The sequence below is a fragment of the Corylus avellana genome, chromosome ca5 (genome assembly GCF_901000735.1).
Source record: "Corylus avellana chromosome ca5, CavTom2PMs-1.0".
In the NCBI taxonomy this organism is placed as follows: Eukaryota; Viridiplantae; Streptophyta; class Magnoliopsida; order Fagales; family Betulaceae; genus Corylus; species Corylus avellana.
This window is the reverse complement of record NC_081545.1, coordinates 34466596-34486090: the sequence shown is the minus strand read 5'-3', so window position 1 is coordinate 34486090 and position 19495 is coordinate 34466596. Positions and strand designations below refer to the sequence as shown.

Here is a 19495-nt window from a genome sequence, read left to right as displayed (position 1 = left end):
TTCTTTTCTAAAATTCGTATTTCACTCTTTATTTTTTCAATGGTAATTCGTTTAGTACAATAACTTTTCAACGATTATTATTTTTCAAATAATCATTTTTGTAATGATAATATTTTTGAAACGGTTGTATTTTATAATAATTATATTTTTCAAATGTTGTATTTGTCAAAGTTAAGTATGAAAATCATATTCACATAGTAATGTCAATCATATTTATGAAATATCTTTTTTATAAAAAATTGTAAAAGAATATTCTCATAATGATCCCCAAGTTTTGGGAAAAGAGAAAATATATGAGAGAAACAATAATAAAAAAAACAGGCTCCAATTAATAGTGCTACTATATTTAGCTTTTTTTTTTTTTTTTTTTTTGCTCATCCAATGTAGAGGGTTTTTTTTTACAAATTTAAAGAGTCATTTTAGATAAAAGTATCATTTAATTCATCCATTGTGAATGCTCTAAGATTTTATGAAAAAGGTCTGGTAATCATAACTAACTTGGAAGAATAAGGAGGGTTTTGAAATATTTTAACATTATTTTATTATTCTTATACTAAAAGGTTTATTGACAATCGCTTTTGTTTTTTATTTTTTTCAACAACGTGTCATTTCATTCATGAAATCATACTTATCTTGAAAAACAGGCAATTGATAAATGAATGATCAATATGTATATTAGGGCTTGTACTGTTGTTATATATAAAATTTTTCAATATAAAACATAAACGGAAATTCTTCAGATCGTAGGTATTTTTTTTTTTTTTTCAATTTATGTTTTATATTGAAAAAATTTATATAAGACAAACAAAAAAAGGTCGACACTTGACAAATGCCATGAATGAGCTTTCATTCTTTCTCAAACCGTAACATCACTTGTTGTCTTTTTAGGATATAACACGTCTGTCTTAGATTGGGATTCATCTATAATTTAGTAATTAGTAAATAGGAGACATTCTCATCCAATCACACATTTAAAGAATCATTCATGTCAAAAATTATTTCCACCTTAAACACCGGGTGGAAGGCCAAAATCAGTGTATCCAATAAAGACTAAAATTAAAATTATCAAGTCCTTTCCATTTCACACAACAACATCAAAGAACAAAACAATCTCAATCCACGGACCACCTACCTAATAACTCATGATCATTATAAATGAATAACATGCACGCATAAATATATATAGAGAAACTCAAGATTCTAGAAACACCCAAACCACACGCCTTCTTTTGGTGTTTTTCACAAAATTAAATTTTATTTCTTAATTAATTCAAATTCCACGCATTTACTCCTAAAACTAACAAAGAATCGGGAGAGACACAAAACCCTAGCCCGTTTGTAGCCGTCCCCCTCTCTCTTTTCCATTCATTTCTTTCAAATCTCAGATTTTCTTACATTCTCTCCAAAAAAAACTAAAGAACCATATTCGATTCTCTCTCTCTCTCTCTACCAATCTACCAATCGAGATAGAAGGATCGAATTCAATTATTGAAGTTTTCTCATCCCTAAATCCACACACATGTAAGTATTTAATTTTGATTTTGTTCTGTTTGCTGATTATTTTTATTTTTTATATATGCTAGCTAATGTGTATTAATATTTCACTTTTCATTTTTATTTAGTTTTTCTTGTTCTGATTGATCTATTTCCTTCATATATAAAGAGGTGAAGATGGTGAACATGCCATTATCGTACCAATGGTGTATGGTGCCAATGACCGGGGGTTCACTCTGCCGTGTTGCTACACTTGGGTCTTATACCAAGAAGACCAACCTATGCTTTTCTACTCCATTGCTCCTTAAGCGAAAGATGCCTTCTATTAATAGATCACCACCATCATTATTCGCATCGCCTTCAAAAGCTAATTCACATCCGTTGATGATGATACCACCGGATGAGGAGGAAGATGGTAGGAGTCTGTGCCGTTTCTATGACTATGTAAATGAAAATGTTATAAATACCAATATTAAGATCCCTGAAGAGGTTAATCATGCAATATGCATTGGGTCATCTCATGGTTGGTTGGCTTATATCTCCCGCCTTGACTGCTCCGTTTTTCTTTGGAGTCCCTTCACGACCTCTCCACTCATCTCCCTTCCTCCCATTCATACACTACCATCCATAACAGTTATACCTCGTGAAGATGTGGATGAAGATGAAATATTGAAGAGATATGAGGGTGACGCTTTGTGTCACAAATGGAAAAGTGCATATGAATCTGATGATGATTCTTCCCCCGATTTTGGGTTTAAAGTAGAATGGGATTATCCTGATCAAAGCCAAAGTTTCTATACCAGGTCAGCAAATCGTTTGATTCTATATCTTATACGCAAGATTGTTTTGTCATCAGTTCCTACAAGTGATGATTGCATCGTAGTGGCTGTACCTGGTCTTAGCATTCATCGCAGTATTGCTTTTTGTAAACCTGGGGATAAGTCATGGACCTTTGTAGAACCGCCACTTAAGAAAAATTTTGACATTGTAGATGTCATACATTTCAATGACCAATTGTTCTACGCCATTACCTCTTGTGGAGTTACTTTATACGCTTATGACCTTGCTGATCTTTCTTCTCCAAAGAGTTACCTTATCAAAACTTGTTTCGCACATAAACACTTATCCTCACTTGAAAAGTACACGAGGATATCTTGCGGAGAAAGATATTATTTGGTCGAATCATCAGGTGAGCTTTTGTGGGTTTGTAGGTTTTTTTCTAATGAGATGAATAGCGATGGCGAAATTATAGTCAACTCTGATATTATTGAATCTCCAGACCAGACAACCATGTTTGACGTTTATAGGCTAGATTTCTGTCGGAATAGATGGGAACCTATTAGATGCATAGGTGACCAAGTTTTGTTTGTAGGTACTAACCAATCTCTCTGTCTCTCAGCTCAGAGCTTTCCTAATTTGAAAGCAAATTGCATATACTTCACGGATGATTCTTGTGAAATACATAAGAAATATCCTCTTTTTGGGTGCGAGGGTTATGTGGGCAATGATTATGGGCACTACGAGCTAAGTGGGGGATACGTTTTTGGAGAATTGTGCAGATTTGGTGATGGCAGGATTTTACCACCACCTTTTTGGGTTATGCGCCATTTTCATTAATCTCCTTTACACCCAGAAAAAATTCTACAACCACCTAGCATTTATACCTTGATCTCTACTATTTTTGTTGTTTAATGACATTTCTTTTGCTTTCAACATATGTTCTAGTTTTCTTTTTGCTCGATCAGTTGGTTTTGTTTATGTGTTCCATGTTACTCGTTGTGTCTTAATTATTTACATACTTCATATTCATTCATCGTTTTGAGTTGAATCCAACAATGAACTTCACCCTTGCTTAGAATCAATGCTAGGGCTACACCAGCTTATATAGTGATTCAAATCCAATAATGAATTTGAGTTGAATCAGAATGAATCAAATCAAGCCCTATTCTTCTCATGATTTATCATATCCACACAAAAGACAACTTTCTTCACACAACCCCCCACCCCCCAACACTCATTTATTTCATTGAATTTTAGATTCTAAGATTTTCATTATTCATGACGCGAGAAGAACATCTATGATGCAAAAGCAGCAGTGGATTGGCACCATAGAACAGGTGCATATTTACAGTTCAATTGGGTTGAGAGAGTAATTAATTATGAATCTTCAGAAACAAAGACACAAGAAAACCAGTTTGACAGTTGGATGGAGGGAAAAATCATGATCTCCCGGAGAGTAATTAATCATGATATCTCCAATGGCAAGCAAAAATCATTCCAGTGCCAACCGAAGATTAATCATTCATCAAAAAAAAAAAAACCAGACCAACTTCAGAATGTCCATAAAAACAACAATCCAACAACAAAAATAACAGAACTCAAGGTACGTACCTTAATATGCCACCAAACCAGTTTGACAGTCTCAAGGACGACAACGACTGCCCAGGATCCTGTAGTCACAAGAAAACTCAAAATCCACAACCAAAAAATCAACTTTCTTGCGATGGGGGATAGAGATAAGGTGATAGGTTTGAGATAACTAATCACCTGCCGGATGGAGGGATGGAGTATCTCAAATGAACGAGCGTTGGTGTCAGACTAGCGGCCCCGCTGGGCTTGGGTGGCATAAAAAAAAAAACATAGCTGTTAAATGAACAAAGTTTTCTTTCAAATTAGATTGAAAGAATTTTCTTTAATTTATTCTATAAAAATGATTTTTATTTTATTTTTTATTTTTTATATGTCTGCACAAAAGGGGGAGGGAGAATGTCTTTTTTTTTAATAACATGTGAGATGTATATGAGTTTTTAATAAAATTTATTCTAACTTTGTTCCTACTATTTAAAAAACATGTGCATCTTACATGTTTAAAGGACACATGTCATTTTTATAAACAAGGTTGAAAGAAATTCCTCAAACCCAGTTTAGAGGAAAACTTTGTCGCTCTTAAATTAAAGTTAATAAATATCATCTAAATTCTTGATTTAAAAAATACAAATTAATATTCATTACAAAAGATTTGTATCCTTAATATGGAGCTCGAGGTTGCACCCGCATGGGGCGGAAAAATTTTGGGTAAGGGAGGAGTTTTGAGGCGGAAGAAATTGGGGTTTTAACGTAAATTGACACGGTCCTCACTGTGCATGGATTTCTTTAAATCACCTGGCGTGATTACTCATTCCTCGAAAGCTCCCAAATCGCGTGTTGCGGGAAGGCGAAAACCCGTTTGGCGTCCTACCATATGCTCGACAAAATTCCCGAGAGAACACAAAGCAAAACACAGGCAAAAGTTTTTTATTTTATTTTGAAGAATACCTTATAAAAGTTACATTAATATCATGCAATCACACATTTAAGGAATGATTCATTTCAAAATTAATTTCCACCTTAAACAGTAGGTGGCTGCAGGCCAAAATTGGTGTCTCCATTTTTTTTTTTTGTAACAAAAATTGGTGTCTCCATTAAAGACTATAAATTAAATCAAAATGTTCAAGTACTCCTTTCCATTTCACACAACAATATCAACGAATAGGATATTGATAAGAACAAAAAAGAAAAAGAAAATATCAACAGTCAGATTTATCACCTTAATAACTCAGTATAAATGAATAACATGCACACATCAAGAAACCCAAGATTCTAGAAACAACCACACCTCTTTTTGGTGTTTTTCACAAAATTAAATTTTGTTTCATAAATTCAAATTCATAGCATTAATTTACTCGTAAAACTAATAAAGAATAAAGAGATAGAGACACAAAACCCTAGCCCATATGTAGCCGTCTCCCTCTCTCTTTTTTGTCCGGATCTCTCCATTTCAAAATTCCTCAATTTTCTCCATTTCATTAGTACATTTTGAAGAGTATTGTTGTCCAAAATTTTTAATGATGATAGTGCATTAAATGCAATACCCTTCAAAATATACTAAATGGAGAAAATAGAGGGATTTTGAATTGGAGAGGATCCTTTTCCCTCTTGTCCGATCCCTTCATTTTCTGTCAAATCTCATATTTTCTTACATTAGTCTCTCCGAAAAAAACTCAAGAGCCATATTCGGCCATCCCCTTGTTTTCAGGACAACATTTCGATTCTCTCTCTACCAATCTTCCGATTAAGATAGACGGATTTCAAGATTGAAGTTTTCTCATCCCTAAATCCACTCACACGTACGTATTTTATTTTCATTTTGTTCTCTTTGAATCTTTTGTGCGAACATATTCGCGAAATTTTATATATATATATATATATATATATATATGCTAGCTGATGTGTGTATATATATTTCACTTTTCATTTTTATTTAGTTTTTCTTGTCCTGATTGATATGTCTCCTTCATATATATAGAGCAGTGAAGATGATGAATATCGTATTATCGTACCAATGTTGTGTGGCGCCCATGATCCCCAGGGATTCACTCTCTCATGTTGCTACACTTGGGTCTTGTACCAAAAAGACTAACCTATGCTTTTCTACTCCATTGCTTTTGGGGCGAAAGATGCTTTCTATTAATAGAACATCATCATCATTACTGGCTTCGCTTTCAAAAGGGGCACATATTTTTGAGTCACATCCATTGATGATGATAGAACCGGCTGATGAGAAAGACAAAGACGGCAGGAGATTGTGCCGTTTCTATGATTATGTAAACGAAAAAGTTGTAAATACCAATACTAAGATCCCTAAAGAGCTTGATCATGCAATCTGTGTTGGGTCATCTCATGGTTGGCTGGCTTATGTCTCCCGTCTCGATTGCTCTGTTTTTCTTTGGAGTCCATTCACAACTTCTCCACTCATCTTGCTTCCTCCCATTCATACACTACATCGTGAAGAGTTGGATGAAGAGAAAGCGTATGAATGTGATGATGATTTTGGGTTCAAAGTAAAGCGTGAATATCTAGGTCAAAGCCGAAGATACGCAAAACGTTTGAGGCATATTATACGCAAGATTATTTTTTCATCTATTCCAACAAGTGATGATTGCATCGTAGTGGCTCTGTCTAATCTCAATACTTGTCGCAATATTGTTTTTTGTAAACCTGGAGATAAGTCATGGACCTTTATAGACCTTCCTTTTAAGAAATATTTCCACATTGTAGATATCATACATTTCAAGGACCAATTGTTTTATGCTGTATCCAATTGTGGACTTATTTTATACACTTATGATCTTGCTGATCTTTCTTCTCCAAAGAGTTACCATGTCAAAAATTCTTTCAGATATGAACCCTTATCCTTACTTGAAGGATACCCAACGAGAAGGTGCAAAGAAAGATATTATCTGGTTGAATCATTAGGTGGTCTTCTGTGGGTTCGTAGGCATTTTACTGAAGATTGGAATGGGACCTGTTTTGATACACTTCCAGACAAGACAATCATGTTTGAAGTTTATAGACTGGATTTCTCTCGGAACACATGGGAGTGTACTAAATGCATAGGTGAGCAAGTTTTGTTTTTAGGTTCTAACCAATCTCTCTCTCTCTCAGCTCGAGACTTTCCTAGTTTGAAAGAAAATTGCATATACTTCACGGATGATTCTTGTAAAACATATCAATTATATCCTCCTTATGGGTTTCCTGATTTTGGGCATTACGAGCTAGGAGGAGTTACATTTGGAGAATTCGAATTTGCGCATCACCCAGAAGGATTCTGGGTTATGCGCAATTTTCATTAATCTTGTTCGCAATGTTGACCTTCTGGGTTATGCACAATTTTCATTAATCTTGTTTGCAATGTTGTCTTCTCATTTAAAGATCAAATGGCTACCATAAAAAAGATTCTACAACCACTTATCTTTTATGCCTTGATCATCTTTCATTATTTATGTTGTTTAATGACATTTATGTTCTTTTTGCTCAGGTGGTTTGTTTGTGTGCACTTTACATCTCGTTGTGTCCTAATTATTTTCATACTCCATATTCATTCATCGTTTGAGTTGATCAATCCAACAATGAACTCCACCCTTCTTAGAATCAAGGCTTCTAATTCATTTTCATGATGGAATATTTTATGAATATAATATTAATTATTTTTTAGATTGGAATTTTGTAGCAGTACATTCTTTCATTCGTAATAAATTTTATGCAAATTTTACGACAAGTCAAATTTTAGCTAGAAAATTCACCAATTAATTAAAGCAGCACATGCAGATTAAACTCTCTCCAATCACACATTTAAAGAATCATTCATATCAAAATTCATTTCCACCTTAAACACCAGGTGGAAGGAGAAAATCAGTGTCTCCAATAAAGACTATAAAATCAAAATTTTCAAGTCTTTTCCATTTCACACAACAACATCAAAGAACAAAACAATCTCAATCCTCGGACCACCTACCTAATAACTCATTATAAATGAATAACGTGCACGCATCAATATATATAGAGAAACTCAAACCACATGCCTTCTTTTGGCGTTTTTCACAAAATTAAATTTTATTTCATAATTAATTCAAATTCCATGCATTTACTCCTAAAACTAACAAAGAATCAGGAGAGACACTAAACCCTAGCCCATTTGTAGCCGTCCCCCTCTCTCTTTTCCATTCATTTCTTTCAAATCTCATATTTTCTTACATTCTCTCCAAAAAAAACTCAAGAACCGTATTCGATTCTCTCTCTCTCTCTATACCAATCTACCAACCAAGATAGAAGGATTTCAATTAATATTGAAGTTTTCTCATCCCAAAACATTTCTCCTATTAATATATTCACTTTTTGCCAATTTCGATTTGTTTTGTTTCCATTCCAAAATAGAAGTTTCCTTTATACGCCACGTGTTAAAGCAAAGTCATTGGGAAGGGCTGGGGACTGAAGGGCCCAGTGGGAGGAAGAGCGGCAGAATTGACGACCGCGTGGCAGTGGTGGAACCAGCGTATGGCAGTGGTGGCTGAGATTAGGTAAATGGGGATTGGTTTTATTCTATTTTATTTTTTTCTTTTTACGTTGATCAGTGAAAAGAAGGGTCAAATTTGGTGTTTCGGTATTATTTGATTTTTTTTTTTTTTGTTGGTTTCAACCTCTCATTGAAGGATATAATAGGCTTGGTTTGTACTAATACTTTATAAAAGTTACGTTATCATGCAATCACACATTTAAGAAATGATTCATTTCAAAATTCAATTCAACCTTAAACAATTGGGTGGCAGGCCAAAATTGGTGTCTCCATTAAAGACTATAAAATCAAAATGTTCAACTCCTTTCCATTTCTCATAACAGTATCAACGGATAGGATATTGATAAGAACAAAGAAAAATATATATCAACAGTCGGATTTACCACATAATAACTCAGTATAAATGAATAACATGCACACATCAATATATATATATATAGAAACCCAAGATTATAGAAACAACCAAATTAATCACACGGCTCTTTTTGGTGCTTTTCACAAAATTAAATTTTGTTTCATAAATTCAAATTCATAGCATTTACTCGTAAAACTAATAAAGAATAAAGAGAGACACAAAACCCTAGCACATCTGTAGCCGTCTCCCTCTCTTTTGTCCCTTCATTTTCTTTCAAATCTCATATTTTCTTACGTACATTCACTCCGAAAAAAACTCAAGAACCATATTCGGCCATCCCCTTGTTTTCAGGACAAAATTTCAGTTCTCTCTCTGCCAATCTACCGATCAAGATAGAAGGATTTCAAGATTGAAGTTTTCTCATCCCTAAATCCACTCACACGTACGTATTTTATTTTCATTTTGTTCTCTTTGAATCTCTTGTGCAAACATATTCGCGAAATGGTGTAGTCACGTGTTCAATGTAAAATATGTCATTTGTGCATTTTTTTTTATGTGCTGATTATTTTTATCTTTTTTATATATGCTAGCTGATGTGTATATATATATTTCACTTTTCATTTTTATTTAGTTTTTCTTGTCTTGATTGATATGTTTCCTTCATATATATATATAGAGCGGTGAAGATAATGAATATGGTATTACCGTACCAATGTTGTATGGCGCCCATGATCACCAGGGGTTCATTCTCTCTTGTTGTTACTCTTGGGTCTTGTAACAAAAAGACTAACCTATGCTTTTCTACTCCATTGCTTCTTGGGCAAAAGATGCCTTCTATTAATACATCACTATCATCATTATTGGCATCGCCTTCAAAAGCTGCGCATGTTTTTGACTCACATCCATTGATGATGATAGAACCGGCAGATGAGAAAGACAAAGATGGCAGGAGTTTGTGCCGTTTCTATGATTACGTAAATGAAAAAGTTGTAAATACCAATACGAAGACCCCTGAAGAGATTGATCATGCAATATGTGTTGGGTCATCTCATGGTTGGCTGGCTTATGTCTCTCGTCTTGATTGCTCCGTTTTTCTTTGGAGTCCCTTCACAACTTCTCCACTCATCTCGCTTCCTCCCATTCATACACTACCTCGTGACGAGTTTGATGAAGAGAAAGCGTATGAATGTGATAATGATATTGGGTTCAAAGTAGAATTTGAATATTTAGGTCAAAGCCGAAGATACGCAAAACGTTTGAGGCATATTATACGCAAGATTATTTTTTCATCTATTCCAACAAGTGATGATTGCATCGTAGTGGCTTTGTCTAATCTCAATACTTGTCGCAATATTATTTTTTGTAAACCTGGAGACAAGTCATGGACCTTTATAGACCTGCCTTTTAAGAAATATTTCCACATTGCAGATATCATACATTTCAAGGACCAATTGTTCTACGCTGTATCCGATTGTGGACTTATTTTATACACATATGATCTTGCTGATCTTTCTTCTCCAAAGAGTTACCATGTCAAAAATTCTTTCAAATGTGAACTATTGTCCTCATTTGAAGGATACCCAACGAGATGGTGCGAACAAAGATATTATTTGGTTGAATCATTAGGCGATCTTCTGTGGGTTTGTAGGCATGTTACTGACTATTGGAATGGGACCGGTTGTGGTACTTTTCCGGACAGGACAATTACGTTTGAAGTTTATAGATTGAATTTCTCTCGGAATACATGGGAGTCTACTAAATGCATTGGTGAGCAAGTTTTGTTTTTAGGTACTAATCAATCTCTCTCTCTTTCAGCTCGGGACTTTCCTAGTTTGAAAGCAAACTGCATATACTTCACGGATGATTCTTGTAAAACATATCAATTATATCCTCCTTATGGGTTCCATGATTTTGGACATTACGAGTTAGGAAGAGTTACATTTGGGGAATTCAAATTTGCGCATCAACCAAAAGGATTCTGGGTTATGCGCAATTTTCATTAATATTATTCGTTATATATAATGTCTTCTCATTTAAAGACCGAAGGCCTACCATAAAAAAGATTCAACAGTAACCCTTATCTTTTATACCTCTATCTCCATTAGTTATGTTGTTTAATGACATTTATTTTGCTTTCAACTTGTATTATAGTTTTCTTTTTGTTCGGGTGGTTTGTTTATGTATTGCATGTTACTCATTGTGTCTTAATTATTTTCATACTCCATGTTCATTCATCTTTTTGAGTTGAATCCGACAATGAACTTCACCCTTGCTTAGAATCAAGGCCTCCAATTTCATTTTCATGATGGTGAATTCTGTGGAGATTTCTTACGTCTTAATTTCAATTAATGTTCAAGTTATATTCTTTTGATCAAATTATAACAAATAATTGTTGATAAAATGAACAATAATGTATATATATATATATACATGTTTTTTCTCTAGATCTAATTTTTGGATGCTAACTTTACTCGATAACTAGGTTATAGTTGATGATTAGATTCTAATTTTTAACTGATTTTAAAAATAGCTAGCTTTACTTGGTTTTTATTAAAGTTTGTTAATTTTCTTATAGTACGCTTGTTGGGTAGCAATATTTTATTAGTTTTTGCCTACCAAGATTTTATGAAAAAGGTTGTATAATTTATTCTTCTTGGTTATCATAATTAACTTGAAAGAAAAGAAGGGTTTATAAATATTTTAACGTTATTTAATTTATTTTTTCTTGTACTAAAAAGTTGATTGACAATCGCTTTTGCTTTTTTTTATTTTTTTCAGCAACGTGTCATTTCATTCATGAAATCATACTTATATCTTGAAAAAAGGCAATTGATCGATAAATGAATGAATATGTATATTAGTGCTTGTACTATTGTTTTATATAAAAATTTCCAATATAAAAAATAAATGAAAAAAAAAAAAATCCTATGATTTGAGGACTGTCGTTCCTTATAATCTTGGGACCATAAGGCGTGCGCATATATATATATATATATATATATATATATATATATCTCTTTGAAGGCGACACGTGGTTACACCAACTAATATTGTTGTTCAATTTCCAAATTTATGTTTTAATTTCTGGATAATCTGTTGAGTGTGAATTCTCATGATAATGTTTTTAGTTCTAGACTTTTTTGTTATCTTGTTGTTTGATTTTTTTTTTTTCTTCTTCTAAGCAATTTACAGGGGAAGGGAAGAGGGGATTGTTGCTTGTTTGTTTACTTATAAGTAAAGTTATTTACTAAACTCATATACGATTTTCATATCTAAAATGACAGTGATAGTGAAAATAAAAATTTATAACAACACTTGTAAGAAAAATGTATTAAAATTGTAGGAAAGTCTATTAAATAACATTTTTCTTTACTTATATAACAAAATAAATGAAACTGTGATTCAAACCAGGATTTTATACTTGGCGCACGGCTGGCCAAATAAGGACACAATTTGGGGTGTCTGATTCTTCAGCAAATGCGAATCATTATATAGACACTTACCAAAAAAAAAAAAAAAAAAATCATTGTATAGATTGATTGGTTGACAAAATATAAACAAACAAAAAAGGGTACAAATTAAATACCATAAATGAGCTTTATTGTTGCATTCTAATATGAAAACCCTAACATCACTTGTTGTCTTTTAAGGATATAACACATCTATCTTAGATTGTGATTCATCTATAATTTGGTAATTAATAAATAGGGGAGACATTCTCATCCAATCACACATTTAAGGAATGATTCTTGTCAAAATTCAATTCCACCGTAAACACTATAAAATCAAAATTTTCAACTCCTATCCATTTCACAAAACAATATCAACGGATCGATAGGATGATAAAGAACCAATATATATATATATATAAACGTACAGTCGGATTTACCACCTAATAACTCAGTATATATAATAGCATGCACACATCAATCTATATATACTAGAATAGAAACCCCAGATTCTAGAAACAACCAAATTAACCACACGCTTCTTTTTGGTGTTTTACACAAAATTAAATTTGATTTCATTAATTAAAATTCCTTGCATTTACTCGTAAAACTAAATTAATGAAAGAGAATAAAGAGAGACACAAAACCCTAGCCCATTTGTAGCCAGCCGTCCCCTCTATCTTGTCCCTTCATATTATCTTACATTCTCTCCCAAAAAAAAACTCAAGATCCATATTTGGTCCCAAGGATCTATAGATTGAAGTTTTCTCATCCTTAAAACCACTCGATCACACGTAAGTATTTAATTTTCTATTTTCTCTTTCAATCTTTTGTGCAAACATGTATATATATTCGTGAACTCGTGCAGTCGCGTGTACAATGTAAAATATGTCATCTATATAACTTGTGTTCCAAATCCAAATGTGCTATTATTAGATTTCTTGAAACCTTTTTCGTCCTTGCACATCACACATATATACATGATTTTTTTTTTCTCCTTAAATACAACGCATAATATATACATGTAACGTTACTTTCCATGCAGCAAAAAGAATCACAATTTCAACTGTTAGACAATTGGAATAGAAATTGTAATTATGATTCATTTGTGAATATATGTTTTTATTTCCTGATTATTTTTATTTTTTATATATGCTAGCTGATGTGTATATATATATATATATATTTCACTTTTCATTTTTATTTAGTTTTTCTTGTTCTGATTGATCTCTGTTTCCTATATATATATAGATAGATAGAGCGGTGAAGATGATGAATATGGTATTATCGTACCAATGTTGTATGGCGCCCGTGATCACCAGGGGTTCACTCTGTCGTGTTGCTACACTTGGGTCTTGTACCAAGAATGCCAACCTCTGCTTTGCTACTCCATTGTTTCTTGGGCGGAAGGTGCCTCCTATTAATAGATCATCATCATCATTACTGGCATCGCCTTCAAAAGCTAATTCACATCCGTTGATGATGATACCACCGGATGAGGAGGAGGAAGATGGTAGGAGTCTCTGCCGTTTCTATGACTACGTAAATGAAAAGGTTGTACATACCAATATTAAGATCCCCGAAGAGGTTGATCATGCAATATGTGTTGGGTCATCTCATGGTTGGCTAGCTTATATCTCCCGCCTTGACTGCTCCGTTTTTCTTTGGAGTCCCTTCACAACCACTCCACTCATCTCGCTTCCTCCCATTCATACACTACCATTCATAACGGTTATACCAAGTGAAGAGGTGGATGAAGAGAACCCGGATGATGAAATATTGGAGAGATATGAGGGTGACACTAGTACATATGAATTAGATGATGATTCTTCCCCCGATGATGAAATATTGGAGAGATATGAGGGTGACACTAGTGCATATGAATCGGATGATGATTCTTCTCCCGATGATGAAATATTGGAGAGATATGAGGGTGACACTTTGTGTCACAAATGGAAAAGTGCATATGAATCGGATGATGATTCTTCCCTTGATTTTGGGTTTAAAGTAGAATGGAATTATCCTGATCAAAGCCAAAGTTTCTATACTTGGTCAGCAAAGCGTTTGATTCTATATCTTATACGCAAGATTGTTTTGTCATCTGTTCCTACAAGTGATGATTGCATCGTAGTGGCTTTGCCTGGTCTTAGCATTCATCGCAGTATTGCTTTTTGTAAACCTGGGGACAAGTCATGGACTTTTGTAGAACCACCACTTAAGAAATATTTTGACATTGTAGATGTCACACATTTCAAGGACCAATTGTTCTACACCATTACCTCTCATGGACGTACTTTATACGCTTATGATCTTGCTGATCTTTCTTCTCCAAAGAGTTACCCTATTGAAACTTGTTCCAAATATGAACACTTATCCTCACTTGAAAAATGCACAAGGAGATCTTGCAAAGAAAGATATTATTTGGTCGAATCGTCAGGTGAGCTTTTGTTGGTTTGTAGGTTTATTACTAACAAGATGGATGGCGATGGAGAAATTATAGCCAATTCTAGTATTATTGAATCTCCAGACCAGACAACCACATTTGACGTTTATAAGTTGGATTTCTCTCAGAATATATGGGAACCTATTAGATGCATAGGTGACCAAGTTTTGTTTGTAGGTACTAACCAATCTCTCTCTCTCTTAGCTCGAAACTTTTTCAGTTTGAAAGCAAACTGCATATACTTCACAGATGATTCTTGTGAAATACATAAGAAATATCCTCCTTTTGGGCGCGAGGGTTATGGGGGCAATGATTATGGGCACTACGAGCTAGGTGGAGGATATGTATTTGGAGAATTGTGCAGATTTGGTGATTCCAGGGTTTTACCACCACCTTTTTGGGTTATGCGCCATTTTCATTAATCTCCTTCATTATATTGTCAAAGGTGCCAAGAAAAAAATTCTACAACCACTTATCCTTTATATTAATGACATTTCTTTTGCTTTCAACTTATGTTCTAGTTTTCTTTTTGCTCGGTTGGTTTGTCTATGTGTTGCATGTTACTCTTTGTGTCTTAATTATTTTCATACTCCATATTCATTCATCGTTTTGAGTTGAATCCAACAATGGACTTCACCCTTGCTTAGAATCAAGGCTAGGGTCCCCTCGGGGACATCCGATAAAAAAGAATCAAGGCTAGGGCCACACCAGCTTATATTGTTGTTCAAAATTCAGAATTTATGTTTTTAATTATGGATAATTTGTTTGAGTCTACGTTCTCGTGATAATTGTTAAATTTTCTAATTGATCTGTTTCCTTCATTTTTATGATGTGAGGATTGTTTATCTCCATCCTACTTATGATGGCAAGTTGAGGCCGAATCAGAATGAATCAAATCAAGCCCGATTCTTCTCATGATTTATCATATCTACACAAAAGACAACTTTCTCAAAGACAGAAGAAAACTCTCGAAGCAAACTTGCTTGATGATCTCCTATTGCAAGCAAAAATCAATATTCCAGTGCCAACCGAAGATTAATCATCCAGCAAAAAAAAGAGAGACAAACTTCAGAATGTCTATAAAAACGACAATCCAACAACAAAAATAACAGAACTCAAGGTACCTTAATTTGCCAAACCAGTTTGACAGTCTCAAGGATGACAACGATAGCCTTGAATCCTGTAATCACACGAAAACTCTAAATCCACAACCAAAAAAACAACTTTCCGGTGATGGGGAATAGAGATAAGGTGACAGGTTTGAGATAACTAATCTCCTGTTAACAGGATGGAGTATCTCAAATGAACAATGGTTGGTGTCGACAAGCCGCGGAGTCGAGCAGCAGAGTGGGCTTGGGCGGAATAAAATAGAAAAATAAATAAATAGCGAAATAATAAGATTAAGGTGGTTTAGGTTAAAGTTTTATAGGCTACATCTTTTCTTAATTTATTTAGTTTGAATACAATGCCTTATGTGTGATTTGAATAATTTTAAAGAGGTAATACAGTCACAACTTAAACTAAATTTTGGCCAAACTTTTATACTAAATTTCCCTTTCTCTAGTTTAAGGTTCTTTCTCCTTCGCATGCAATTTTTTTAAAAAAAACTTAGAAAAAAGTTGGACTAAAGTTGAGTTTTAGTTGTATCTTTATTATTTTTCAATTTTTAAATATTAACGTATTCCTTAAATTAGTGTTAATAAATATCATCTAAATCACAAAATATTTGTATCCCGGAGCTAGCGGTTGCACGCATGGGGCGGCAAAATTTTGGGTAGAAAACGAGGGAGGAGTTTTGAGGCAGAAGAAATTGGGGTTTTAACGTAAATTGACTCGGTCCTCATTTCAAAACTGTGCTTCTTATTCAATCACGCTGGCGTGATTACTCATTCCCCGAAAGCTCCCAAATCGTCGTGAGCACCACGTTTGTGCGTACTAATACCAAAGAGACCCGTGTTGCGGGAAGGCGAAAACCTGTTTGGTGCCCTACCATATGCTCGACAAAATTCCCGAGAGAACACAAAGCATAACACAGGCAAGAGAAGAGGGACCAATAAAGCACAGAATCTGCAAGTAGCTATATATAATATTTCTTCAATGGCATCCTTGTCCTTCCCTACTCAATTTACCGTTACAAGGTACTAACAAATCTGTCAGGAAATTAGGCACTGCTAATTCCTCTCTAGGATCTTGGGATTCAATCTGTCAAGAAAAATAACAATTAAGTACGGTAAATAGTATTTTACCAAAGATACAGCTCGGTACATTCCTAGGTAGTATTAGAGGAGTCACACCGGTCTCACTTAAAATCCATTTTTTCCTAGACAGAACATACACGTATATTTTGATTAATACTATGAATACACACAATCACACACAAGACAAGAAATTTATGTGGTTCAGCTAATACTGCCTACATCCACCGAGTTGTAGAGATTTCATTACTTTGGGAGAAAATAACAAAGAGACTTTACAAGAAATATTTCCGAGAGAGATTGCACACAACTCTTCTATGTTGTGATCTGCAATTCTTATATGCCTAACACTAGACTTATCTCTCTATACTCTTTTCTCTCAACCTTTCCTTCTTTTTCTCTCTCTATTCTTTTCTTGTTTTGGCTTTTTGAAACATTGAAGCTTGATGCTCCTTATATAGGTGTAAAAAGGGTTGGTGAGAAACATGAAAATCCATGGTTAGTGCAACAATCATGCATTATTCCTTTGACGGTTTGGTTGTTGCAACAACTATACACTATTCCTTTGACGGCTTGGTTGGTGCAACAACTATACACTATTCCTTTGACGTCTTCTAAAAGATATTACCATTGTTTTCTCATTTGGCTCCATTTTTCTACAAAATCTTCTATAATTTTTGTTTGCTTCATATGTTAACATTCTACTCCCATTTTTTCTTTCTTGCTAATCTCTTTGTTTGGGCAATGAACTTTCGTGCCTTGACGCAGTAAAAGGTCCTCAGCTAGCGAAGCAACTAGAACCCACTTTACCTGGACACGGCCCAAGTTCCTAGAATTGCCGAGGTGTCCCTCGAAAAGCATATATTTGTCGAGAAGGGTGTGTTTCAGCGATGGAAAAGCTGGGATTAGAAGAAATCCGCATGGGGTAGGTGAGAGAGACGGCGTGAACATCGTCGACCACGGTTCGCGGCGCAAGGAATCGAATCTCATGCTAAGTGAGCTCTAAACTTGGTTCCTTTGTCTACAAGTTCGATTTTTTGGCTATTAGAGTAATGGTTTTGGTATTTCTTTATTCATTTCAGCAGGTTAATGATTTAACCTGAAAATACAAAATTATGACTTTAAATCTAATAATATTACCTTAATTACTCATTCTTATAATCATTATTTGATTTGTGGTTAAGTGTCTGTTTTGGTTTGGCAGTTTCAAAATGTATGGTTTAAAAAACGTATTGTTTGTGTCAACACACTCTTTTAAATTGTGTTGTTTTAAAAACACACTCATTGCCCATTGCGCAAAAATGTAAAGTGTTCACACTTTCAAAGCATCGTTTTTTTCTTTTCTTTTTTTTAATTTTTTTTATCACATGCACACTCAATGAGTTAAAATACACATTTAGCTTGCAAAAATCATTGGGTCGACCACAAAAAAGAAGACAATAGGTTATTGAATAAGGTTTATAGCATGGAAAATCGTTATTTGACCTAACCCCAAGGGGTTGGCTAGGTGATCTAAAGGAGTAAAGCCTGAGCTCTGAGTTTGCTCCTCAGTGGTCTCAAGTTCAAAATCCATCGGGTGCTACCTCTCTCTTGGGGCCACACCTCCTAGCGAAGCCAGTGATTTACCCGATCCGTGTAGGAAAATTTCCATAGATGCGGTGCACGGATCCGGAGATTAATTGGTGGATCCTAAGTTGAACCTCTACAATCGGTACCCACTTCGGTGGGGAGCCCGAAGTACTGTATGGCTGATAGGTGAATCCAGATTCCCCATATCAAAAAAAAAAAAAAAAATCGTTATTTGACCTATTGGGAGAGGGAATTGGTTGTGGTGCGTCCTATTGAAGTATAGGTGAGAAGAGTACAGTAGGTCCTCAAGCCATGCCAACAAACTTCTCCTTGGCCCGTTGGCTTTAATGTCCTTGACAGACTGGTGAGCACTTTGTCATACGAGCCTTATGGGTCCTTCTAATAGTGGAGGCTTTTGTCGTGTTTGGGCCAGAGAGGCCCCAAGGTAAACAGGCCAGTATGGGCCCAACAGGGGCTAAGCATATCAGTAATCCCCAATTTCTTAGGCCGACTTAGATATGGGGTCAATCTTTGAGAATTCCAACTAGTAGGTGAGTTCTCAACATGTAAGCCTTAAGGCCTAGTGGAGGCTAGTAACACCACAAATAAAGTTGATTAGAGTAATAATTTTTAATATTCTTGTGTTTTTCAAATATAAAATTCTATAATATCAATTTCCTCTATATATATTTTTTTCCTCTCTCTTGTTTATGTGTAATGAGGCAAAATAATGGTGGTAGCGTGTATCATATTTGTGAAGGAAAGGAATCAATGGCAATTATGCTTATCTTTGTTGGCATGGTAAGAGACAATGAGAGAAACGGAAGAACCACCAATCGAAGTTGTTAGGCTTCAATAATGATTGGCTTTGAGGCTTTGTATTTTAAGCAATGCCATATATTAAAACATGTGTGGTGTTTTTAAAATGCAAGCAATTCACCTACTAATATAACTAGTTGACTAAGGAAGTTGAAATGTGTTATCAAATGGATCTCATTATATTGGAATATAATAGTTTTTTTTTTAATTGAGTTGAAAGAAATTCATCCAACACATTTAGTTTTAATAGGATTAATAGAGATAAAATAATTCATTCTT

The 19495-nt window shown here is 34.4% G+C and overlaps 3 protein-coding genes across 3 annotated transcripts; all 3 read left to right on the top strand.

Moving 5' to 3' along the window:
- Positions 1 to 1671: 1671 nt before the first annotated feature.
- LOC132182222 (uncharacterized) lies at positions 1672 to 3111 on the top strand. Its single transcript, XM_059595411.1, has one exon. It carries the CDS (start codon positions 1672 to 1674, stop codon positions 3109 to 3111), a length of 1440 nt encoding a protein of 479 aa, XP_059451394.1.
- Positions 3112 to 5891: 2780 nt separating this feature from the next.
- On the top strand, positions 5892 to 7166 carry LOC132182221 (uncharacterized). Its single transcript, XM_059595410.1, has one exon. It carries the CDS (start codon positions 5892 to 5894, stop codon positions 7164 to 7166), a length of 1275 nt encoding a protein of 424 aa, XP_059451393.1.
- Positions 7167 to 9469: 2303 nt separating this feature from the next.
- On the top strand, positions 9470 to 10744 carry LOC132182220 (uncharacterized). Its single transcript, XM_059595409.1, has one exon. The coding sequence runs from the start codon at positions 9470 to 9472 to the stop codon at positions 10742 to 10744; it is 1275 nt and encodes a 424-aa protein (XP_059451392.1).
- Positions 10745 to 19495: the final 8751 nt, after the last annotated feature.

Bases quoted from the DNA above. Each gene is read 5' to 3' on its own strand.
- LOC132182222 (XM_059595411.1), top strand. From the start codon at position 1,672: ATGGTGAACATGCCATTATCGTACCAATGGTGTATGGTGCCAATGACC.
- LOC132182221 (XM_059595410.1), top strand. From the start codon at position 5,892: ATGATCCCCAGGGATTCACTCTCTCATGTTGCTACACTTGGGTCTTGT.
- LOC132182220 (XM_059595409.1), top strand. From the start codon at position 9,470: ATGATCACCAGGGGTTCATTCTCTCTTGTTGTTACTCTTGGGTCTTGT.